Below are 25,241 nucleotides of genomic sequence, written 5' to 3'. Positions count from 1 at the left end.
TTGTCTACGGAAATCACTGGGACCTGGGGTTACCCCGCAGCAAAAAGACTTGAATCCTGACACTCCACCCCCAGGCTGAATTGCAACTCGCTGAATACATGTATGTCTAGATCGAAACTTCTGAGGGAGGTGGCAGAAGATGAGACTACAGATTATAATTTCCTGTGCAAAAAGTTTGGGAAAATAGTGGTTTCTTCCTTGTGTGGCGGCTTTCTGAGAATGACTGGGTGCTGTTTAATATTATTTTCAGAATTGTGTTCCATTAAAGAAAAAAGAGGCACAGAAAACACCAAGGCTTATCTCCCACTATCTTGAGCTCGTATTCACAGGTAAGCAGCAGACAGTGTACAGTGAGGTGAGTGGTAACATGACTGGGGTGACTACTGTAGAATATCATCAATGAATAAGGCGCTTCCCCATCCGAACCCCAGCAAGACCCGCTCCTGCTGTCGGGCCTCAGGGTAGAGCAATTTTCTGAGATACACACAATTTCTAAGTAATGCTCGTGTGTAGTTAGGACTTAGTTTACTTTGGCAAGCCGGTCGTGTGGTGTCATTATATCATGGACATATTTTGGATGAGAATTCCTAGTAAAAATTCAAATGCTATTTTTTATTTGAGTGACAAATAATGCCTGGCCACCCTCCAATGGGAGTGATAATTGCATCAGTATTGCTTTTATCATGTGCCAACTGGACAGTGTAGCTGTTCTCTGACTGGCTTGACCCTTAGCCAGTAACTCATTTCTGGGCCCTTGAAACAGCCCGCTCGCCTCTATAGTATGGTCAAAGCAAAAAGACTTATAGCTGGAGTGGGATAAATGTCCGAATGATCCTGCGTCGAAACTCCCAGCCTGGTCCTGGAGGAGGCCAGCGATCCCTTCCCACCATCCCAGTCCACCGGGGATCTTTGAGGTCTCTGGCTTCCACGCCACGTCTTCATGCCAGAGTCACAGCAACCACTCCTGGAAATTCCCTTGGGATATTCCAACAAAATAAAACTGATCCCTGCCCATCCTCTACCTTTGCCAACTTTTGACCTTCCTTTGAACTCTGAGTTTTCTCAAGAGTCACTGGTGCTGAGTTTCCATTTAAGTTACTTTTCTGACTACCTTTTGGTGCCAGGCCCTGAGCTAGGAGCAGACGGGATTCCTGCCTCCTAGTCCAATGAAGGTTGTAAACTCTACCCAACTCTGGGCTTCCACTGGACTTTGGGTTCTCTGCAAGTACCCTGTATCCCCAGTGTGGTACAAATAGGCACTCAATAACTAGAATTAATGAGCAAGATATGCATGTGGACAAGAAGACAGAGTGGGTTGAACGCTATGAGAAAGACTCAAAGGACTATGAGAAGCTGGAGGAAGAAAGCATTCATTGTGACTAGGAAGATCAGAAAAAGCTTCATGGAGGTGGTGACCTTTGAAAGATGAACAGAATTTATCCAAACAGGAAAAGACTGAAGGACTTTCTGGGTATAGAGGGTAGCAAAAGTACAGAAGCATGAAAATGCATGCATAAGGCCAGGCACGGTGGCTCATGCCTGTAATCCCAGCATTTTGGGAGGCCGAGGTGGGTGGATCACTTGAGGTCAGGAGTTCAAGAGCAGCCTGGCCAACATGGCAAAACGCTATCTCTACTAAAAATACAAAAATTAGCCGGGCATGTTAGTGCATGCCTGTAATTCCAGCTACTTGGGAGGTTGAGGCAGGAGTATCCCTTGAACCTGGGAGGCGGAGGTTGCAATAAGCTGAGATTGCGCCACCGCACTCCAGCCTGGACGACAGAGTGAGAAAGAAAAGAAAAGAAAAAGAGAAAAGAAGAGAAAAGAAAAGAAGGAGCATACACATGTAGTAATTAGGATGGAGCTTGTAACAATGAAAGAAGAAAGCTTCCTGATTGTGTTTTTTGGCTCTCTTAGACTCCAAGGGAAGGAATGGCCTTTTCATGGCTAACTGGCCCCACAGGGTCCTTCAACCAGAGCTATAATGCCTTACTCCTCAGCTGCACTGATGGGTTAATGGAGGGATACCAGACACGCTGTTGGAATGAGGTAGTTAGTACTATAATAAGCCATTTAAGCCAATATTAATTCCTTAAATTTCTGGACTGCCTTGTAGTGGCAATGAAGGAGATAGTACACACTCTAAAGAACAAGAAATTCTGGTAAAAACATATCAAATGAGGCTGTGTTAAGTGACCTTTAGTTGGTCCATAATCTTGATCCACAAAAGCAGACATCACGTTCAAGCAGTGATCATTTCCAAATGGCTCAAAGTTCCAAGGCTCAAGAGGGTTTGGGGAAGAGGAAGAGGGAGCAGTAGCAGGAGCTAAGGCTGGTCTCAGACTCAGTGAGAGGCACCACTTTGCACTTCATGCAGTGGCATGGATACCAGTGGCCCACCGAGGCAGGGAAAAGGAGTCCACTGGTGGGCAGGCTCTTCAGCAGCAGCCAGAGTGCCAGTCCCAGCGGCCCAGGCCCACAGAGCTGCTCCTGTTGACGAGGCTATGTCACGCCTTGACCGCCTTCCTAATAAGCTTGTTTTCAACCTTGGGAGAACAGAAAGGTTCTAGGCCAATGTGAACACCCCGGTGTGAGTCATGCCCTGGAGGAGAACCCGCTGTCCCCTTGTGGCCTGGACCTGTGCCAGCCTCTAGGGCCCGCCTCACCGTATGAAGAAGCTGGCCACCCCACCTGAAACACACATCACAAATAAGGCTGCGTTTCTTCAGCTGGGAGAGCTGGCCCCGCCACGTAGGAGTCTACATCACAGATCTGAGACGGAGCAACTCCAGAACAGACCCTCAGCAAACTGGAGCTGGGAAACAGGTGAGAAACTGCAAAGCGTACTTTTTTAATGACACTGCGCCATCTACTGGTAGCAGGCAGACATGCTGCTTGGTGGATGGTTTCTCATCAAACCGGATAAGCTAGTGGATGAAACTACACACAACCGGGTCACAGCTGGAAGGAAACGCTGCCATCAGGAGTCCCAGCCCTAAACTTGACATCCAGGAGTCAGCCTTTCATCTCACAGAGGATTTGGGCCAGCTTCCTCCCACCTTATATCTTACATAATGCTCCTTCCTCTCGCCCCCTCCTCCAACATCCCACTCAGTGGACATTGACTTCAGAGATAACACAGGACGAATCTGGAATCTTCAATGTCATCTAGTAAACACTTGTGGAGAGTCTCCCGTGAATGTCACATAGTTGCTGGGGATATAGCACTAAAGAGGACAGATAGAGAGGTCTTTGCCTGCATGGGATTTATAGCCTCTGGTGGAGGCGGGCAGGCAGACAGTAAACAAAAATCTAATGAAATAGCAGATAGTGAAAAGTCTCTGGAGAAAAGGGGGCAGTGCTAGGAGTGGAAGATGGCTCTGGGCAGAGACAGGAATGAGATGAACCTGCAAAGAGATGGGGGAGAGCATGGCAGCCTGTGTGGCCCAGTACGCAGTCACCAGCCATGGGTTGCTGCTGACACTTGAACCATAGCTGGCCCACATTTAGATGCACTACAAGTATGAACTACACACTGGATTTTCAGGACTTAGTAAAACAAAAAGAATGCAAAAAATCTTGATAATATTATATTAATTAAATATCGAATGATAGTATTTGGCCATGTTGAGTTAAATAAATTATTAAGATTAATTTTACCTATTTCTCTAGCCTGGTCAACATGGTGAAACCCCGTCTCTACTAAAAATACAAACATTAGCTAGGCATAGTGGTGCATGCCTATAATCCCAGCTATTCAGGAGGCTGAGGCAGGAGAATCGCTTGAACCCGGGAGACAGAGGTTGCAGTGAGCCAAGATTGTGCCACTGCACTCACACCTGAGCGACAGAGTGAGACTCTGTCTCAAAAAAAAAAAAACCCTATTTTTTTTTTGCTTCTTTAAGGTGGCTACCAGACACCTTGGTTTTAGCGCAGTGAGGCCCGTGGTGGGCTTCTAACCTGAAGCGCTGCGAATTTGTGTTGATTGAGGCCACTACGTTCGTGGCAGTTTGTTTCAGCAGCAGTACACCTCCCATCCAGCCTTCTTTTCCCTTGTCCCGACTCTCTTCCCTCTCCCACTCTCTTCAACACGTGCCCTAAATCCTCACTAGTTTCCCAAAGCCACCTGCTCCCCCAGAGCTCAGCAGAACTGACCGGGTGCTTCCCCCGCAAAGATGCAGTTAGAGCAACCTCCAGCCCCTGCCAACCTACAAACAGCACGTCCACACCACAGCCCGCCTTCCTCCTCCAGGCTCCGAAGCCTCTCCTCCCTTCAACCTGCCCCTCCAACGCCACCTTCAGGACTTACCAAACCAAACCAACATCTGACCTTTTCCCTCTTCCCGTTTCAACCTTCACAGTGGCTTCGCATCAGCCACAGGGTACACTCCCTCTCCTCAGTATAATGTGAGAACGTTCAGGTCTGGCACCTGCCTATGTCTCCAGCCTCATTCTTTTCTCCTGGACTCCTAATTTATGAAGCAGCCACAGAGAATAGCCTATGCTTCTCCTCATGCTGGTGAGACTGATTTTTCCTTCCTGCCATGACTTATATGGCTCTATCTACTGATGTGACCTCCTCCTGCCATTTCTCCCGGCCAAGTCTTACTCATTCTTAGACAGCCAGCTTGGATACCATTTTCTCCAGGTAAACCGCCTAGGCCTACTCATCGCCTCTCCACACTCCCTTGTGTGTACCCTTACCTCTGCACTTGCCTTGTTATAATATTGTCTTTTTTTTAATCTTGCTCTGTTGCCCAGGCTGCAGTGCATGATCTTGGCTCACTACAACCTCTACCTATCAGGTTCAAGTGATTCTCCTGCCTCAGCCTCTTGAGTAGCTGGGATTACAAGCACCCACCACCATGCCCGGCTAATTTTTTTTTTTTTTTTTTTTTGGAGACAGAGTCTCTCTCTGTTGCCCAGGCTGGAGTGCAATGGCACAATCTCGGCCCACTGCAACCTCTGCCTCCTAGGTTCAAGTGATTCTCCTGCCTCAGCCTCCTGAGTAGCTGGGATTATAGGCACACACTAGCACATCTGGCTGATTTTTGTATTTTTTTAGTAGAGACGAGGTTTCACCATGCTGGCCAGGCTGGTTTCGAACTCCTGACCTTGTGATCTGCCCACGTTGGCCTCCCAACATGCTGGGATCACAGGCGCGAGCTACTGCGCCCGGCCTGTAATATCGTCTTTAACTCTCTGCCTCCCCCACTAGACTACAGGCTCCTTATGGCTGTTGACTGTATTTTATTCACACTTTGTATCCCCAACTTCTAGCATAATGCCAGTCACCAAACTAGTGTGTGGCAAGTGTCTGTAGAATGAACATTAACCATGTGTTTATTTTCAAAGTCATGGGACCGTCACGAGCACAGACTGTCAGAACTGGAAGAGCCTTGTCTGGAAGGCCCTTTAAGATAATCTAGTCAACCTCCCCTGGCTTTACAAATGAGGAAACTGAGGCCCTGACAGCACAGGTGTATGGCCATGCAGTAATTTAGTGGCCACACCAATATGAGGACCCACATGGCCTGAATCTCAATCCAGGGCCCTTTCCTGTGGCTAAACGTAAAGCCAGAAGCTTCTAAACACATATATATGTAGAACCCACATCCTTCATTTGCTCCCCCTCTAGGAAGAGCTGCTTTGGGGCTCACAGGTTCATTTGATGACCTGAACAGGAGCAGAAAGCCAAACATACTTCCCCCTGTGACTTGACTGAGTGGCCACTCGCTGGACCCCTAATGAAAAGTGCACTATGCTAATGGCTCACACTGCCCCCAAAGACGTTAGAGTCCAGCATGACGGTCCACCAGTGAGACAGCTCTCTGTAGTGGTGGAGATCGCACTTGGGTCTCTGGAAGTCTGGCAGCCCATTTCCCATTGCAGGAGAAATAACTTGTAGTCAAACAGTGCCCAGACCAGGGCCCTCTTTAGGAAGGAAGTGGACTTCAAGCATGGAAGGATGGGCAGACTGCTGTAGACAGAGACAGGAGAGAGTGGTCCAGAGGAAGAAAAGGGCCAATGCAGAAGGTAGTTAGTGTCGAACATCCAACAACCGGGCAAGAGGAGGGAACGCAAAAGGACCGAGCTCCCACCGCATGTCACACACTGTGCTGAGTCAGATCCCTCCAAAGATTTCATGCTCCTAAGAGTGTTGTCAGGTCTGTGCTAGTCTCTTCATTTTTCCGGGGGAAAGGACCACGGCTTGGAGGAGTTAAGAAATTTGCCCAAGATCTCCAAAGCCTATGTTCTTTGTGTTTGGGTCAGGCCAGGGCCTGACTCCTGATGGCCCTGAATGGCAGGCGGAGGCGTCTCATAAGCTGTGGTGAGTCACTGGAGGCACTAGAGCAGGGACATGCCATGATCAGAGCCAAGGCTCAGGTACACAAGATTGGCCAAGAAGGAATCCTGACCCCCACCCTCCAGCCCTGACTCACCGAGGGTCCCGGAGCACGCTGCTGCTCTTCTCTGCCTGTTGGGGAGTTGAGCAAATTCTCGTTCATGTCTAAGATCACAGGAAAGCTACAGGTATTTCCTACAGCTGCCATAACAGATGACCATAAATGAGGGGGCTGAAAACAACAACAACGTATCCTCTCACAGTTTTGGAGGTCGGGAGGAGGCGGCATCCTTCCTTGCATCCTACTGGCTTCTGATGGTTGCCTGTCATCCTTGGCATTCCGTGTTTTTTAGACAGATCGCTCCAGTCTCTGCCTCTGGCCTCTCCTTTGTCCTCTGCATATGCAGCCACATGTTTCTCTTTCTAAAACAGCAGTTACTGGATTAGGGCCCATCTAACCCAGTATGAGTTCATCTTCACTTGGTTACGTCTGCAAACACCCTTTTCCAAACCTGGTACAATGAGCGGCTCATGCCTGTAATCCCAGTATTCAGGAGGCCCAGGCAGCAGGATCATTTGGGCCCAGGAGTTTGAGACCAAGCCTGCACAACACAGTGGAACCTCATCTCAAAAGACCTCTTTCCAAAGAAAGACACATCCACAAGCACTGGAGGTTAGGTCTCGCTCTGTGGCCCAGGCTGGAGTGCAGTGGCGCTATCATAGCTCACCACAACCTCAACCTCCTGGGCTCAAGTGATCCTCCCACCTCAGTCTCCTGAGTAGCTGGAAACACAGGTACACACCACCACACCCAGCTAATTTTTTTTTTTTTTACTTTTCTGTAGAGATGGAGTCTCGCTATGTTGCCCAGGCTTGTCTCAAACTCCTGGGCTCAAGTGATCCTCCCACCTCAGCCTCCCAAAATGCTGGGATTACAGACATGAGCCACCAGGCCTGAACATGTCTTTTTAAGGGACACCATTAACTCAAAACAGAAGCCATGTTTCCAACAAAGCTCTCTGAAAATAAATAAATATAAAAGACAAAAGATCAAAACAGAGCCCATGGCAGGAAATTGCAGGAGTGAGAGAGGACCAATAGACAAGTCAGAGGTCTATGACCTCTGGAGGTCACCCTGTGACCAAAGCTCCCAGAAATGTTCTCACCATGCCCCTTGCCTTGGAGCCTCTCCTTTCATGGGCTGCCTGCTTGGAACGTTGGACAAGGCCCAGGCAGAAATGCAAGGGCACAAGAAGGAAGCCAAGAGTGATGAAACCATGAGCCGTACAAGCGAGCCTTCTCCTCAGTGCCACCAAAGGCAGGGAGCAGTCAATGTTGGTTTGTCCCCTCTGAAGATGGAAGGAGGAGAAATCATTACCCCTACATGACTAACTTTAAAGCAGAAACCATGGATCTTTCCTTCAAACCGATTATTTTTAACATTTCCACTTGTGTGAGTAGTATCTGTGACTAATGATGGCTAAATTTGCTACATGGTGGTTCGCGGTACCCTCAACTCTCTCATGACAGTGAGGGCAAGATGTACTCTGTTTCTCATGTTACATGGTGAAGCCACCACCCTACTTTTGCCAACCTAGGCACCCTTTCTGAGACCATCACTGTTCCCTTGCTATTTCAAATACTGGAATGAGGCAAGAGATAGCATAAAGAGGAAGACAACCTACCAGGGTCAGGAGTCTGTTAAGTACCTTAGCAGTTCTTTATTCCAACACCCACTTTGAGGCTTGAACCTGACTTAGAACATCTGACACCTGATTATCTGGCTTTTGCTTAAATACCTCTGGTGGCAGGGAGCTCACTACCTTACTAAGTTGTCCAATATATCTTTGAGCCCCTCTGATTGTAAGAAGTTTCCAACAAATTGAACCTAAAATTGTATCCCTGTGATTTCTACCCATTTGTTCTGGTTGTTCTTGCCTTGTGTCTTCTCAGAACAGTCTTCTTTCCTTTCCCTATGACAGTCCTCCACATAAATGGAAATGGTTGCCACATACCCCCAGAGTCTCCCTCCTTAGACGAGTCTCATTTCGATCACCTTTTCCTCATACAACATAGTTTTGCATTCCATCACCATCCAGGTTTACATGCATATATTAGTATATTTATTATGGTGATTTAAGGAGACGGACCACTTTTAGAGACAAAATGTAAAATCCTGGTGGTCAGAGGCCCTCTTAATGGAGTAAGGTATGCCTGGTGGTACACCTTCATGGCTGTACCATGACCTGGCTCAAGTCAGGGAGCCGGATTCATGGCTCCCTGACTTAAGCTCTTTAACCCTGGCTGAGTCTATTAGGCTGATCACCAGTAAAGTGTAAGCTCTTCAGGGCAGGGAGTTTGTCCAGTGCTGAATCCTCAGAGTCCTGTGATGAATAAATGAATGATGAGTGAATGAATGAGTGAATGAGTGAATGAATGAATAAATGAATGAGTGAGTGAATGAATGAATGGGAGAAACCTAGGACTTCCCACGTGCAGATTTTAGAGTTGGTGATTATTAATTCTACTTTTAGCCTCCTTTATTTTACTTTGCTTAACTTAACTGTATTGAATCTCAACTTCTACAGCTAAAAGTGCAGTAAAATAACAATACCCTTTTTCACTTGACTGTCAAGAGGGAGAAAGTAACTGCAAAGTCATCTGTGAATAAAAGACACTAGCTATTCCATACATAACACGAGTTGAGAAAAAGTTCATGGGTTCAAATACATAGGATCTTGGGGCCTGTGTCACCAAAGCAAGAGGTCACTTTTCCTTGCACAGGCAAGAAATCAATATTTGAGCACAGGGCCTCAAACTAATCTATATAGTAACCACCAATAAATGTCTGCTGACAGCAACATGACTATGGTTGACAATATTGTGTTGTATATTTCAAAGTAACTACAAGAGAGGGTTTTGAATGTTCTTACCACAAAGAAATGATAAATGAGGTGACGGATATGCTGCATACCCGGATTTGATTATTATACAATGTCTACATGTATCAAAACCACCTCATACATACATACAATTATTATACATCAATTAAAAAGATTTTTAAAAATCTGCTGAATTATGAAACTCATGCGAGAATCCACCCATTTTCAATAGGGATAAACTGAGAATGGCAGATAATCATAGGGAGTTTCCCTACTGATTCAATTACGCTCTATAGAGGCTGCCAGACGTCTGTTTTCACAACTCTCAGCCTTATGCAAACTGTTTCAATGTCCTTGTAGAAGGAGGTGGTGTATCACATGGGAAAGGAGGAGAGACCAGGCTGCAAGCTCGCCTTGGAACAACTTCTCTGCCACCAACTCATTTTTGGCCAAGGTATGAAAGAAAAACAAAACAGAAACCAACCCACTCTTTCCTCTCCTTCCGCAGACAGATGTGGAGCCCAGAGGCACAACAGTGTGGACTTGGAGAGCCGAAAGCAACTCCAACGTTTGTTGCTGGGTGTGGGTTTCAGAGCTTGTAACTACATGTGCTCAGACACGATAGAAATCAAGCATTATGCAACCCCATGAATAGGGAACACTCCCTGTATCACTATTTAGAAGCTGGGTGCCAGGCTCCCCATCCCCAAATCAATGCAGCCTCCTCCAGGAGCCAGCTTGTCAGAGGATCCTGGCTTTAACGGAAGTGTTCAGCTGTGTGGGGAATTGGGAGGATCGGACCCATCTTCCAGTCACCAGCCTGGTGGGTGAGAGTTTCCGCTGGCGTGAGAAAGCAGGGAGAGGGGTTCGGCTAGGTAGTGTTGTTCCTGAAGTGTGTGGGTGAAATGGCTTCTGCATTTGGAGGGCAGGGACCTGGCCTGATTCATCGTGGCAACCCCCTCACTTGGGCAGCAGCCAGCACCTTGCTCCACCCTTCATCACCACCATCATCACTCCCCCACAAGCTTACCTCGTTCCTTTTCATCTGGGTCCCATGATCTTGTCTCATCAACACCCTCAATTCCCTTCCTTCTTGTCCTTCTCACTGAACAATTATCCAGCTGGGCTTTCACTGTCATTGCTTCGTTTCTGGGGAAAGAAAATGTGTTCAGCTGTGCCCAACAGTACTCCCACAAATTACTAGGCAGTGACCTTGCAGCATTATCTCATTTGTTACCTCTTCAGGACAGGAATTGTTATTAGCCTCATTAACCAGATAAGAAGACAGAGACTCAATTGTCTGTCACTGGTAGATTTTCATAACATCCTGGAGAAATACAAGAATTATCTATGCTTTTCTTGTCAGCTAGGAGTAGTTGCTGCTAATTAAATCTTTATGACCTTTTGACTCCTCACCACTCCTGATTATCACTTTGGTTTATTTGGTCAAGATTTATTTTTATTTTTATTGTTATTGGAGATGAAGTTTCACTTTTGTTGCCCAGGCTGGAGTGCAGAGGCACGATCTGAGTTCACTGCAACCTCCACCTCCCGGGTTCAAACAATTCTCCTGCCTTAGCCTCCCGAGTAGCTGGAATTACAGGTGCGTGCCACCACACCAGGCTAATTTTTGTATTTTTAGTAGAGATGGGGTTTCACCATGTTGGCCAGGCTGGTCTCAAACTCCTGACCTCAAGTGACCCACCCGCCTCAGTCTCCCAAAGTGCTGGGATTTCAGGCGTGAGCCACCACACCTGGTCTTATTTGGTCAAGATTTTTTAAGCCCTTAGAAAAGTAACAATGGAAAACCAAAGTGTTTATTTTCTCCAGAGGTGACAAAATCTGAAAAAGGAAACTAGGATGAAGTCCCAAGTTCCTGGCTGAGCTCTAGGAATGCGATGGCAAGTTTCTTTATCTCACCTCCTAGTATTATTATCAAAATGTGAAATCTACCTTATCTTACTTCATCAGTTAGTTTGATCTTTAACCACTTAGCTCTGGAGAGAACGCCAGGAGCTGTCTACTAATTCTATTTCACGGGTTTCTTCATATCTTCCTTCTGGAGATTATGTGTAGGATTTTAAAGATACACTGTTTCTAAATTGGGAAATGGGAGAAATCATGTTCTGATGCATCCCTTTGCTCATCTGTGAGCTCTGTCTTCTCAAAGGCTTGCCAACTACTTCGCAGCTTGTCAGCAGTCCCTTGGGCATTTCCCAAAACTCACTTCAATTCAGTAAGAGGGGTAAGGTGTAGCACACAGAGGGCCTGGCAGGGAATTCAGAATGGGTGGGAGTCTGGACCCAGTTTCGCCTGATACTAACTTGCTATGACCTTTAGCCAGTCCACTTGTGTCTTCATTTGCACCAGAAAAGAGTGGACTACTCTTGCTACTCAAAGTGTAACCCAGGGACCAGTAACATGGGTATCACCTGGAAGCTTGTCAGAGCCACAGGCCCCACCCCAGACCTTATGAATCAGAATCTGCATGTTAACAAGATTCCAGGGGATTTATATGCACATTAAAGTGTGAGAAGCCCTGGGTTAAATGGATTCTTGATCCTATGATTTATTTCTTTTTGGCTGTTGTTTTGACAAGTAAAAATTGCATATTACTTATGTTGTACAGCATAATGTTTTGATAAATGTGTACATTGTGGAATGGCTAAATCAAGCTATGCTAGGTAATAAATGCATTACCTTGATCCTATGATTTAAAAATACATGTTTGGCTGGATGCGGTGGCTCACACCTGTAATCCTAGCACTTTGGGAGGCCAAGGTGGGCATTCACCTGAGGTCAGGAGTTCAAGACCAGCATGGCCAACATGGCCAAACCCTGTCTCTACTAAAAATACAAAAATTAGCCGGGTGCGGTGGCACGCGTCTGTAATTCCTGCTACTTGGGAGACTGAGGCAGGAGAATCACTTGAACCCGGGAGGCAGAGGTTGCAGTGAGCTGAGATCACGCCAGTGCACTCCAGCCTAGGGGAAAGCGAGACTCTGTCTCAAAAAATAAAAATAAACAAATAAATACATAATACATGTTAACAACCCTCATTCCCCGCTCTCCCCAGGAGTGTACAGGCTAGTGACAAGACTTGGGTTTGATTTCTGACACTGCACGCACTCAGTCTATGACTTGCTCAAGCTGCTTCCTCTCTCTAAACACCAAAACAAAGAGATGGTTCTCTGGATCAACGAGAATGTAGTTCACCAGCACACAGCCAATTCTAAGCTGACTTTCTATTATTCCCATCATAGGGAAATGAAACATTCAAGTGAGGAACAGAAGCCCAGGCCTCTAGGAGTGGAGCTGGCTCACTGTTTTCACTTTCATTTTTAATTATTTTTAAAAAGGGTAATGAAATTGTAACTAGAACCGTTAAAACATTTTTAAATTTGAAATAAAGCGCAAGTCAATTCCTGTTAACTTTCCTTACAACCTTGCCAAGCTCTGGAAATACTATTCAGCCTCTCATTCCAAATTCACATCCAGGCGAAGACTTTTCTCCCCACTTCGCAGCTGGGGACGGCCAGGTAGACAAAAAGCCGCCGTGCTGGACCTCGGAGACACCACACCTTGGGACGCCGGCTGAAAACCAGCGCGGGGAACCTCCCCCGTTCCAGCGCCTCCGAAACATTCCTCCTCCGAGTCTCCGCGTCCTTCTGACGGAAGCGGCGGGAGGCGGAGCTAGTGCCGCGCAGAGGAACCGCCATGTTTTCGAGGTACGCTAGTTTCTCGCCGGACGCTAAAGACCCACGCACAAATCAAGAATGGACCACTCTTTTAACTCAGTCATTTATCCAAACTCGAGATGTTCGCCAGGAAATCTATAGAAAAGTTCCCAGAACCATTTTTTCACTTATAGTCTATAATGCTGGCAAGCTCGAGAGGTAGAAAGAGCACTTTAGGACAAGTCATTCTGCTTTGCCCTCTCAAGTTTGAGCCTGAACTACTTGGGCTCGCTTATCGTCACTTCCGGGGATCGAACTGTGAATCCCGGAAACTGCACGCGCGGAGTAGGGAAGCTTCGCCCAGCGGTCGTGTTGCCATGGGCCGCAGGAGAGCCCCGGCCGGTGGGTCGCTGGGACGGGCCCTTATGCGCCATCAGACTCAGCGGAGCCGAAGCCTTCGTCACACTGACTCCTGGGTAAGACAGACCATGTCATCTTTCTTATCTTTTCTGTCTAGCCTGAGTGCTGCAAAATTCGGGGTCAAAAGTCAGGTAAGTTTTGCGGGAGGGACGCCTCAGCCTGGTTTTGAAGGATGAGTTGGAGTTTCTGCCAAGCCAAGTAGCAGGCCCTCCTCCTGGCAAGGCCCAGAACGCAAAGGTAGAAGAAACTTGAAAGAAGGGTTAGTGTGTTGATGAGGCGTGGAGTGAGAATGTGAAGAGTCTTCAGTGCCAGGTCATGAGTACGTTTGTGTTTTGCCCAAGAAGCCACTGAAGTGCTTGGAACTTCCGGAGCAGGAAAGAGACACAACGTATTTTTGTATTGATTTGTTCAAAGAATGGATCCTCCAGAAGCGATTGGTTACTGCCAGAAATACAGAATAATTCAGATCTTTGTTTCACCCTGGCAAAGCACCCCCTAGTGGTTTAGCTCAAAGATAAATCATTCATTTTTCAGGTGTGACAGGACCTAATGTTTTACTAGGCTATAGAAGGATCTTTAAAAAAATGAACGAAGTGACTTGACTTGTGTTAATCATTCTAGTCGTTATTTTCACCATTCATTCCCCCAGGAATGAATGAGAACATTTGAGTTCTAAGATCGTGTGCTAAAGTTAAGGGTGCCCCTGGAGCTAACTAACCGTGTGCCACTGTCATACCAGCTGACTTTCATCCATATAGTCTACAGAGTAAACAGCATAGAGTGCTTATCAGTATTCATCAGGTCAGAGTTACTCTGGAGATTAGATTACTGGTAATTTTTATTAGTTTCGAAGAAACTTGTTATTAATGAAGCCTTTTAGGAAATAGTGGGAAGATTGAATATGAATGGTAAAGAATTGGATCCTAATTCCGTATTTTTGCTGATTCTATGACCACTTAAACCTTTGGCCTTTAATATTTATTTTTTCATCATTCAGTCATTCATTTTCAGAGACAGGGTCATGCCCTGTCACCCAGGCTAGAGTGCCATCGGTGTGATCATAACTCACCAGCTCACTACAGTCTCCACCTTCTGGGCACAGATGATCCCCCGCCTTAATCTCTGACTAACTGGCATTACAGGTGCACAGCATCAGGCCTGGTTGTTTGTTTGTTTGTTTGTTTGTTTGTTTGTTTGTTTGTTTTTTGGAGAGACAGGGTCTTGCTACGTTGCCCAGGCTGATCTCAAACTCCTGGCCTCAAGCAGTCCCCCTCCTTTAGCCTCTTGAGGGGCTGAAGTTACAGGCACAAGCCACCACACCTGGCACTTTTTTTTATTTGTACCTATACTAAGTATATAGCTTAGGGTGATGGTTATCAAACTCTGGATTGTGTCTGGAAATCAATTTAGTGGTTTGCAACTAGCTTTTTTGTTTTTATTTTTTCCCCAGCAAGATAGAGAAATATCAGAATGTGTTACATGTGATAGGGTGTGGCTTCAGTATTCTTTTGTTTCCATTTTACTGTACGGAATGGTACTTGAATGCTTGTATCATTATATGTACATACAGCTTTGGGTCACTATATAAACTGTATTTCTTATTGTGGGACTATATCAGGTAAAGTTTTAACTAATTTTGACTAGCAGAGTCAATCTGGGTTCAAGTTCTACCTCTGTCATTTAGTTTTCGACTATAGGCAAGTTATTTTATTTGTTGAAGCCTTAGTTTCATCATCAGTGAAATGAAAATACAATAAAATTCACCTCAAAAGTTTTTGAAAATTAATGAAATGGTGAAAGAGAACTGCCTATTATGAGGTAAGAGCGTGCTCCTTTAAACGTTAACTGTGAGTAGTATTGATTCTAAAGGGACTACAACCATCCTCAAGACCATAGATTAGTTGCAAGGAAGTTTAGAGCTTATTGGATGCCAAGAGCAGAAGAGAGCAGCTGTATTTACCACCCTGTGTTTTTTCATAGTTGCACACAAGTGAACTCAATGATGGCTATGATTGGGGTCGTCTTAATCTTCAGTCAGTGACTGAAGAGAGCTCCCTTGATGACTTCCTTGCTACTGCAGAACTTGCAGGAACAGAGTTTGTAGCTGGTAAGTTGTTTATTGCTGAGTTCATGTGACACTGTCACATTTCCATCTGGGGCTGAGGTTTTGTTTTTTGTTTTTGTTTCTGAGACAGAGTCTCGCTCTGTTGCCCAGGCTGAAGTGCAATGGTGTGATCTCGGCTCACTGCAGCTCCGCCTCCTGGGTTTAAGCAATTCACCTGCTCAGCCCCCCGAGTAGCTGGGACTACAGGCAGATGCTGCCATGCCCGCTAATTTTTGTATTTTTCGTAGAGACGGAGTTTCACCATGTTGGCTAGAATGGTCTTGATCTCCTGACCTCATGATCCGCCCACCTCAGCCTCCCAAAGTGCTGGGATTACAGGCATGAGCCACCGCACCCAGCCTGAGTCTTGAACAATGAGTAGATGTTAGAAGGACATATGAGATAAGACCTTTTACACAGACAGGCAGAGGACTCGAGCCAAGATGTGAAGCAGCAGCCGACTTTGTTCAGAAAATGGCTAGAAGTTTGACTTTGCTGGTGCAGGAGGCGGGATGTGATGAGCACAGGTGCTAAGCAGGTGGACGAGGGTCAGATTCAGGAGAGAACAAAGGTTTAAGGGAAGCTTTAAACAAGTGTGCAACATGATTTCATATTTCATTTTTCAGTGTTTTTTGGGGGGATGTGTGGGTTCCAGTTTTAATGAGCTATATAATTGGCAACTAAAAATTGTCTATAGTTACAGTACATAGCGTGATGTTTGGTTTTATATTATATATATATGTAGTGAAATGATTACTAAAATCAAGTAATTAACATATCCATCACCTCACATTGTTTTTTGTGTGTGTGTGTGGTGAGAACAAGATATATACTCTCTTAGCAAATTTCATATTATTAACTAGTAAATACGTTATTATCAACTGTGGGCACCAGGCTGTACGTTAGATCTCCAGAACTTATTCATCCGGCCTCAGTAAAACTTCACTGTTAGACCAGTATCCTCCTATTTCCCCCACTCCCTAATCTCTGCTAACCACCATCTTCTCTCTGCTTCTGTGAGCTCGACTTTATTCCACATGTAAGTGAGATCATGCAGTATTTGTCTTTCTGTGTGCCTGGGTTATTTCGCATAGCATAGTGCTTCATTCATATTGTCACAAGTGTCAAGATTTCCTCCTTTTGTAATGCTAAGTAGTATTCCGTTGTAGATATACATATACCACGTTTTCTTTATGCATTCATACATTGATGGACTTTGAGGTTGGCTCCATTTCTTGGCTATTGTGAATAGCACTGCAGGGAACATGGGAGTGCAGAGATGTCTAATAGGTACATGAGATTTCATTTTTTAAAAGATCACTGATGAATTTTAAGGAAGCAAGATGAGTTAGGAGACCGTATCCCTTTAGTCTAGCAAGATAAACAGGCCAGAACTGAAATAGAGGTAGTAGAAGAATGGAGAAGATAAGAGGAACAAGAACACTTAAGGAGCTAGAGTAAACCAGACTAATGGAGAGGGTAGCGTAAGCGAAAACGAGTGAAGGGACAAAAATAAACTGCTGGGTTTCACAATGAAATACCACTTCACCCACTAGGATAGCTAAAATAAAAGAGGCCTATAACAAATGTTGGTGAGGATGTGGAGAAATTGGAACCTCATACGTTGCTGTGGGAGTATAAAATGGTGTTGCTGTTTTATAAAAAATTTTGGCAGTTCCTCAAAAGGTAAAACGTGAAATTACCATCTGATCCAGCAGTCCCACTCCTGGGTGTATGCCCGAAAGAAGTGAAAACACGTCTACAAAAAACATGTACGTGTGTATTCATAGCAGCATTATTCATAATCACCAAAAAATGGAAACACCAAAAAGTCCTAAACAGGCAAATCTACAGAAAGTAGCTGATTTCCACCAGGTACCTGGGGATGGACAGTGACTGCTAATGGGTAAAGGTTTCTTTTTGGGGTGATGAAAATATTCTAAAATGGATTGTGGCGATGGCTGCACAACTCTGTGAATATACTGAAAATCATTGAATTGTATGCTTTAGTGGGTGGATTGTATAGTATGTGAATCATATCTTAGTAAAGCTATTTTCTTTTTTTTTTTTTTTTTTTTTTTTTTGAGATGGAGTCTCTCTCTTGTCACCCAGGCTGGAGTGCACTGGCGTGGTCTCGGCTCACTGCAACCTCTGTCTCCCGGGTTCGAGCGATTCTCCTGCCTCAGCCTCCTGAGTAGCTGGGATTACAGGCATGTGCCACCATACCCGGCTAATTTTTGTATTTTTAGTAGAGACGGGGTTTCACCACGTAGGCCAGGCTGGTCTCAAACTCCTGACCTCATGATCCGCCTACCTCACCCTCCCAAAGTGCTGGGATCCGTGAGCCACCGTCCCGGTGCTATTTTCTTCTTAAAGTCATTAGTAATCTCTGCGAGAACAGTTTTAGTGGAGTGATAGAGCCACAGCTGGAATCTAGAGAAACAGGAAGTGGGAGGTGAGGAAGTCAAGGAATGAGCAACTTGTATTCTTCTGAGATATCTGACTGTGGCAGGGAAAGAGAAGTGTAAGGGTGTGTGTGAGAAGGATCTGGGTTAATGGTAGTGTGTTCTGAGGTTTTGGGGTGAGACGGTAGAGAGGGAAGTTGGGAAGATTTGTTTTGGCAGTATCTGTTAGAAGTTTACAGTTGCAGGCCGGGTGCAGTGGCTCATGCCTGTAACCCCAGCACTTTGGGAGGCCAAGACGGGTGGATCACCTGAGGTCAGTAGTTCGAGACCAGCCTGGCCAACATGGCAAAACCCTGTCGCTACTAAAAACACAAAAATTAGCCAGGCATGGTGGTGTGGGCCTGTAGTCCCAGCTACTCAGGAGGCTGAGATGGGAGAATTGCTTGAGGTTGCGGTGAACCGAGACTGCACCACTTCACTCCAGCCTGGTGACAGAGTGAGACCCTGTCTCAAAAAAAAAAACAAAAACAAAAACAGAAAGCAAGTTTGCAGTTGCATATCCTATGAGCCAGCACCTCTACTTCTCAGCATCTACCCCAGAGCAGCAGAATTGCCCGGAGAGCTCCTGAAGACAGATTCCTGGCCCTATCCTCCAGACTCTAGAGTGTCTGATTCAGTGAGTGGGGGTTAGAGCTGCCGTATTTACATTTCTAACAAGCTCCCAGATGATGCTGTATTTTAATAATGAAAACTTGGAAACTGAATGTTCAGTAGTAGAGAAAATGTGATCTAGCCACAGTATGAAATACTGTGTGGCAGTCAAAAAGAATGTAGTAACTCTGGATAGTTATTTGGTATAAAACTTCATTTGAGAGTAATAATTCATCCAAGGCTAGAAGAATGTAATCAAGAAAGCCTAAGTTCTCTTAGGCTCTGACTTTTAGTTTTCTAAGTTTATCAGTATGACCAAACACAGTATATCTACATTGCCTCTTAAGTAATAGTACTTTTCTTTATTTGAACAGAGAAACTTAATATTAAGTTTGTGCCTGCTGAGGCTAGAACTGGACTACTGTCTTTTGAGGAGAGCCAGAGAATTAAGAAGCTCCATGAAGAAAACAAACAGTTCTTGTGTATACCGAGGAGGTAAGCTGAAGAAGAATTTAAAATGCCACAAAACATACAAGGCCGCTGAGTATTCGTTTTCTAAATTGCTGCTTTTTCTCAGCTACCATTATTAGATCCAAATTCCCTATCTTATTTTGGTTACTTATATGAGGAATTTTTTTCCTTCTATGATTGTTTCAGACCAAACTGGAACAAAAATACTACCCCAGAAGAACTCAAACAAGCAGAGAAAGATAACTTTCTAGAATGGAGACGTCAGCTTGTCCGGTGAGTATCATAGACTCTATGGCAGCTTACCTTGAAATCCCGAGTTCAGACATTTGGTGTGTTTACACCACCGTTTGCATTTTGAAGTTTTGATTCTTTTAAAAAGGAAATGGTAGCATTCTGCTAACAAGTGCAAATGGATGTGTGCAAAAACAAGATTGCTAGGTGCATATGTGTCCTTGCACAGACAGTGAGTTGGTTACTCTGCGCAGCTCCAGGCCTTTTCCTTTCATTCCCCTCTTTGGCCATTGGGCGCCCTGGAGTTGATCGCTGCTCGCCTGCACATTTTTCCAGGAAGAGTGTGGGAAAGAAGTGACTTTGTGTGATAGGGAAACTTTCAGGGCATAAATAGCTTCAGGATAAAATTTCAATCTGGTGGAGTATTGTCTAAATAAATAGTATTTTTATGGTGTCTCAGCAGGAAATATATAAAATAATTTGACTCTGGATATTTGCACACCATACTTATTTTTAATGTAATCGAGCATTTACACTGCTAAAAATTGTCTATTCTAATCTGGCAAAGACATAAACTTCTCATTCAAAAACTAGGCTAGAAGAGGAACAAAAGCTGATATTGACTCCATTTGAACGAAATTTGGACTTTTGGCGCCAGCTCTGGAGAGTCATTGAGAGAAGGTGAATTCATCATTTTCTTTTGTGTAATAAAGACATTGTGGTGAAGTTATATTCGATTTGGATGTTGATATAGGCTTATAGGCTCAGGGTATGAGGAATTAAGCTATGCAGAGGGTTACTAAGAATTATAAAAAACAGTATGATACTACCATATATTTTGTATAGTTTTTTTGTTATTAGATGAATATGTTGATAAGTGTGTGAGAATAATGAACATTTTTTGTAAGATGAATTCTGAAGAACCTATATAGATATTTTAGCAAATGTATATTTAGTTTCTACTGGTAATGTGGAAAATATGAGTACGAAAAAGAGTTAAGTTCCTGCCTGCAAAGAGCATCTATGTTATGGGGAGAGGTGGATGTCACAGCTCACGTCAGCCGACTGTCACCATGTTGAGCTAAACGCTAAGCAAAGCACTGGGAACCAGGGGCACACAAATGAATGAAATGCAGTTCTTGCACTCAGAGAACTTAATACGTGGGAAAATACGGAGGGCAGTAGAGTTCCTGCTTTGCAGCAGATAGAAAGGCAGTGGGGGCTGAGTCATAGCAGAGGAAGGAGAGGTTGACAAGCATTGAGGAAATCACCGGGTGGTTTTTATGTTTTTTAATTGGGCTCTGAAAAGAAGAGAATGATTTTGACAAATTGAGAATGAGAGATTTTTATTCTTTTTCGTGTAACACTAAGGAGAATTCCTGATTGTTGGAAGTTGATGAATCACCTGTCTCTAATCTCACCTCTTTGGTGTAGTTAAGAGGTTTTTGTTTTCCTCAAAGAGTTTCTGAATTACTTTCAAGGATGCCATAAATGAACCTTATATTTGAAATGATGTTTTTCAACAAGGACCCTTCAGGCTGGTTTTTGTTTTCTTTGAAATCTATAAAGTGAACCTAGTAAGAAGACTAGGAAACAGAATGCCTTAATTGGGATTCTCAGAAAAGAATCTTATCACATTTAGCATATTGTTATTAAGAAAACAGGGCCCAGCCCAGTGGCTCACACCTGTAATCCCAGCACTTTGGGAGGTCGAGGCAGGTTGATCACTTGAGGTCAGGAGTTCGATACCAGCCTGAGCAACATGGTGAAACCCCGTCCCTACTAAAAATACAAACATTAGCCAGGCTTGGTTACTACTTGGGAAGCTGAGGCAGGAGAATCGCTTGAACCCAGGAGGTGGAGGTTGCAGTGAGCCGAGATCGCACCACTGCACTCCAGCCTGGGTGACAGCAAGACTCCTTCTCAATAAAAAAGAAAACAGTACTTGGACTAAACTTGTAAAGGTCACTTACATTTCTTATTAGGGTGATGACAATTAAAGTCACTTGAATGCCCCCATCCTCTGCCTCTGGGGGTGTAGAAAGGGCTCTTGGGCTGGGATGTGGGGAGGTCACAGAAGCAAGGCAAATCTCTAAGGCGGAAGAAAGGAAAGGCCTTCTGCAGATGACGGATCCAGGCAGGCTGCTTTTACTCAGGCTTGAGGGGGGGCTTCGGAAGACCCACGGCCATTCTCCTGGGGAACTGGGGAACTGCTGTGAGCAGAGGAACCTTCTCTTTGATGCCTCCTGGGTGGTTGAGGCTGTGTACTCCTGAGAATGCCCGTTTTCTCATTTCCAAAGAGAAACGGTAACAAGCGTGGAAGTACTGCAGCCAGGACCTTGAGGGCAGCACCCTCCATCTTCACACTTAATTACAGTTTTTGTTTTGTTTTCAGATATTGTCCTACTTCCTATGTTATCTGTCTGTCTTCTTTGTTCCTTTTCTTTTTCTTCTGGTTTCTGACTTTTACAGAAGAGGACTTCCTCAGGTGTCTAGTGATGTTCATCTGTCTTTAAGAACAAAGCATTACAAGGCTGGTTGACAGGCCTACCTGTTTAGTGGAATTTGCCAACTGGTGAGCTTCACCGTAAGGTGCCTGGGCAGGGGTCAGTTTTATTTTGTCGGAATACTCCAAGATGTTAGGATCTATAGGTCTTTTCCCCAGAGCCAGTCAGTTTTGTGTGTGTGGTTTTGTTTTGTTTTGTTTTGTTTTTTGAGACGGAGTTTCGCTCTTGTTGCCCAGGCTGGAGTGTAGTGGCGTGATCTCGGCTCACCACAACCTCCGCCTCCCAGGTTCAAGCGATTCTCCTGCCTCAGCCTCCCGAATAACTGGGATTACAGGCCTGTGCCACCATGCCCAGCTAATTTTGTATTTTTAGTAGATATAGGGTTTCTCCACGTTGGTCAGGCTGATCTCGAACTGACCTCAGGTGATCCACCCGCCTCGGGACTCCCAAAATGCTGGGATTACAGGCGTGAGCCACTGTGCCCGGTTCCAGTCAGTTTTTAAAAAGAAGAATGATCTCCTGCCAGGAAGGGGCAGGAGGTGGTATAATACAAGGGCGCTGGGCATCTTCACAGTTCAGTATCTTCATAGGCTTACGCTGAATTCCCCTTTTTGCACTTTGGCAACTCTTTCCCATTTTCCCTGTGCCTGAGGTCCCAGTCCTGGAACTTCTGAAGTTCATTTTCTCCATAATAAACGCTCACCTTCTGCTATTGGGGTGGGGAATGGGGGCTGTGTGGTGAGCTGCAGTTGCCTCACTGAACGGAACAGAGAAGCCAACCTCCGAGCACACTGTTCAGACGGATTACAGGTGCGGGCCGCATTCTTGGCCTTGAGAGAGAGAGAGAGAGAGAGAGAGAGCTGATGCTTCTAATCCTGGGCATTCTTGGAAGTCTAGGGCACAAACAGGTTTGCTTCTTGTTGGTTTGACATTTGGTTGCTGCTGTTCTTTCTCTTTATCCTAATGGGTTTCAGCCTTTGTTTTTGTAGGTTTTGAGAGGGAGCAGAGGTAACCATCTGTGTTCAGTTTAGCAAGAAGCCTCTCTTACACTGTTTCCGTCCCTAATAATTTCCCAAGTGAGCCTGTACATGTTGAAACTTCTAGCTTCAGTTTGGATTACAGTATTATTTGCTGTCTTATTTTTGTTATGTGATTTTCTCCTTTTTTTAAATAAGAGAACATGTTTTCTAACTCAAGGAATATAGGTATATGAAAGTGGATCTGAGTTACATAGAAATATTTACTTAAAAATGACTGCCGCTACATCTTTGAATGGGAAATATTTATTGATGTCTTCTCCACAGCAGATGTCTCCGGTTTGGTAACAGGCTGGCTAAACCATCTGCCTCTTTACTTCTAATAGTAGTTATCAGAAAAGATTAGATGTATAACACGTCATTGAAATGCAGGAAACTGCAGAGGCACTGAGGGCGGAACACTGTCTTCCAGTAAGATAAGGCGCTTCACTGTGCTGTGCAGACCCTCCTGCTACACGGCTGGCGATCCTCGCTCAGCACGTGAAGCAGCTGTCTTGAAATGTCTTTTCTTACTGGTGTTTCTAAACTGATTGTTCCTCCTACATGTTTGGTATGTAGACATAATGTTTGTAGACATTGTGGTTTTAGTTGATTAGGCTTTGTCCATTTTTTTGTAATCATTTTTTCATTTACTATTAAATACCCAGTTTGAAAGTGCATTATTACCTTAAAGAAGGAAATAGTAGAACCAGCTTAACTAGAGAACTTAAAAAACAATTTGTCCAAAATTAGCAAGTCTGTGAGTTCCTTTGTGTCACAGGATTATGCTGACATTTTAACTATTCTAAAAGAAAATGCACTTTTAATTGTCAAAAGAATGTCCTAAATGGTAACCTTCATTCCTTGGAATTTAGCATATTTGCAAAGTTGCCTCAGAAAAGGCTGGTTAAAAGAATAGGGTTGTGGGGAGACTCTGCCGTGAGGCTGTCATGCATCTGTAGCTTATTTCCTTCAGCAGCAGTCGTGGTGGGCCTTTATAACATCTAGCCCAGAGGCTGAAGGGAGGGAGGAGCCTCCCAGAGAAGGGAATCTTTTTTTCTCCTTGCGGTGCCAGACACCTGTAGTCCCCACTATATTTGTGAGGGATTTGAGGGGCTTGCAGCAGCTGCAGTAAGTTGTCTTATTGCTGTACCTTCTTATATGTGATAGAAGAAGTTGGACTTGCCATTCCTGCTTCAGCTGGGCAACCTAAGTTAATACGTTCCTGTTTTGTCTTTTTGCCATTTAAATACATTGTTGGAATTGGTGGATAATTGTTTGCCAAAAATATGCTTTCTTCCTTGTTATTCTTGGGTTTAAATGAGATACTAGCTTCAATAGTGGCAGCTGTGAGCAACTGATTTACTAGTTTGCTTTTGAGGCTTTAACATGAGTGCAGACTAGGGATTGAATATTTAGTAGACTTTCACCTTGGAGTGAAGTGTTTGGAATACTCTTTTATCTCACCAGGAGAGTTGAAGAGAAGTACGGTGGATGTCTTAGCAATGAAACATCATCGGAACCCCTCTAGGCTGTATGAGAGCAATAGCACATTATGATTAAGAGCGCCACCTCTGGTCCAGGCTGCCTGGGTTCCCATTCTAGCTGTGTGACTTATTAGCTGGTGGCCTTGGGCAAGTTACTTAACTGCCCTGAGCCTTAAGTCACTCGTGTATAAACCAGGAATAATCATACCTTAAAAATTAATAGATGTCCAGTGCTTAATATATTGCAGGCGTTTGCTACTCTGGCCATTAGTGTGTGGTTAGGAAAATCCCTTTCACCTCACACTGATTGGTCTATCTCGTGTTTGTGTTTCAGTGATATTGTGGTCCAGATAGTAGATGCTCGAAACCCACTCCTGTTTAGATGTGAGGATTTGGTAAGTCAAGTTTGACAAAATTCAAACATCAGTCCTTTGAGTAGCTGTGAGAGGACCACATCACTCAGCAGTGACTGTAGGCACACATTCTGCCTGCTCTGGCTTTGTTAATGAGGCCTTCCCTCCTTCCAAGGTCAGGAGCTTGCATGATGCCACTGTTGAAACAGATGTTTTCTCAAACAATGATTTCCATCTGCAGGAAGGCAGAGACACTTAAATGAGCTTTCTAGCTTTTAGTTTAGAAGCTACTTAAGGCATTTGCTGGTTTCCCATTTTTCAGGAAACACCAGTGGAAATAGTATTTTATTTATTTTAGCATATTGCTGGTCACTTCACTTTTTCATTCATCCCGTAAAGTTCTCTCTCCTCACACTTTAGTTATGACTCCCTGTGGTATTTTACAAGTGAACTAAGTTTATGAAACACCACAGGGGCTAATAACTAACATGTGAGAATCCCATGAAATGATGTAATATAGCTTTGGGTTAGTTAACAAAATACTGTATAATATGTCAGGTATTCATATTTCTTTTTGAGAACCATAATACATATTATTTATTTATTTATTTATTACTATCTTATATATCTAATTTTTTGTAGAGACAGGATCTTGCCATGTTGCCCAGGCTGGTCTCGAACTCCTGGGCTC

The 25,241-nt window shown here is 44.6% G+C and overlaps 2 protein-coding genes across 10 annotated transcripts in view; one reads left to right on the top strand and one right to left on the bottom strand.

The window, feature by feature from the left end:
- Positions 1–13,082, bottom strand: part of FAM43A (family with sequence similarity 43 member A) — a 197,045-nt gene extending 183,963 nt beyond the window's left edge. For 3 of the 9 annotated variants that reach the window (XR_012095619.1, XR_012095623.1, XM_008009574.3), the window contains exons 1-2: positions 12,674–12,975; positions 10,259–10,377 (exon numbers count right to left, since the gene is read on the bottom strand). The gene's annotated coding sequence lies outside the window, so the exon portion shown is untranslated. Of the gene's footprint in view, positions 1–6,777; positions 8,731–10,258; positions 10,378–12,673 lie in introns of those variants that run through there. The other 6 variants (XR_012095626.1, XR_012095628.1, XR_012095629.1 and 3 more) reach the window with 5 other exon arrangements.
- LSG1 (large 60S subunit nuclear export GTPase 1) overlaps positions 12,999–25,241 on the top strand; it is a 30,424-nt gene continuing 18,181 nt past the window's right edge. Inside the window, exons 1-6 of the mRNA XM_008009576.3 lie at positions 12,999–13,381; positions 15,306–15,432; positions 18,860–18,980; positions 19,143–19,229; positions 19,782–19,868; positions 24,532–24,592. Of these exons, the coding sequence (XP_008007767.3) occupies positions 13,106–13,381; positions 15,306–15,432; positions 18,860–18,980; positions 19,143–19,229; positions 19,782–19,868; positions 24,532–24,592 (759 nt within the window). The 5' untranslated portion in view covers positions 12,999–13,105. The remainder of the gene's footprint in view (positions 13,382–15,305; positions 15,433–18,859; positions 18,981–19,142; positions 19,230–19,781; positions 19,869–24,531; positions 24,593–25,241) is intronic.

The sequence above is a fragment of the Chlorocebus sabaeus genome, chromosome 15, assembly GCF_047675955.1.
Source record: "Chlorocebus sabaeus isolate Y175 chromosome 15, mChlSab1.0.hap1, whole genome shotgun sequence".
Classification (NCBI taxonomy): Eukaryota; Metazoa; Chordata; class Mammalia; order Primates; family Cercopithecidae; genus Chlorocebus; species Chlorocebus sabaeus.
Note: the sequence above shows the minus strand (reverse complement) of the source record. Positions and strands in the feature narration are given on the sequence as shown.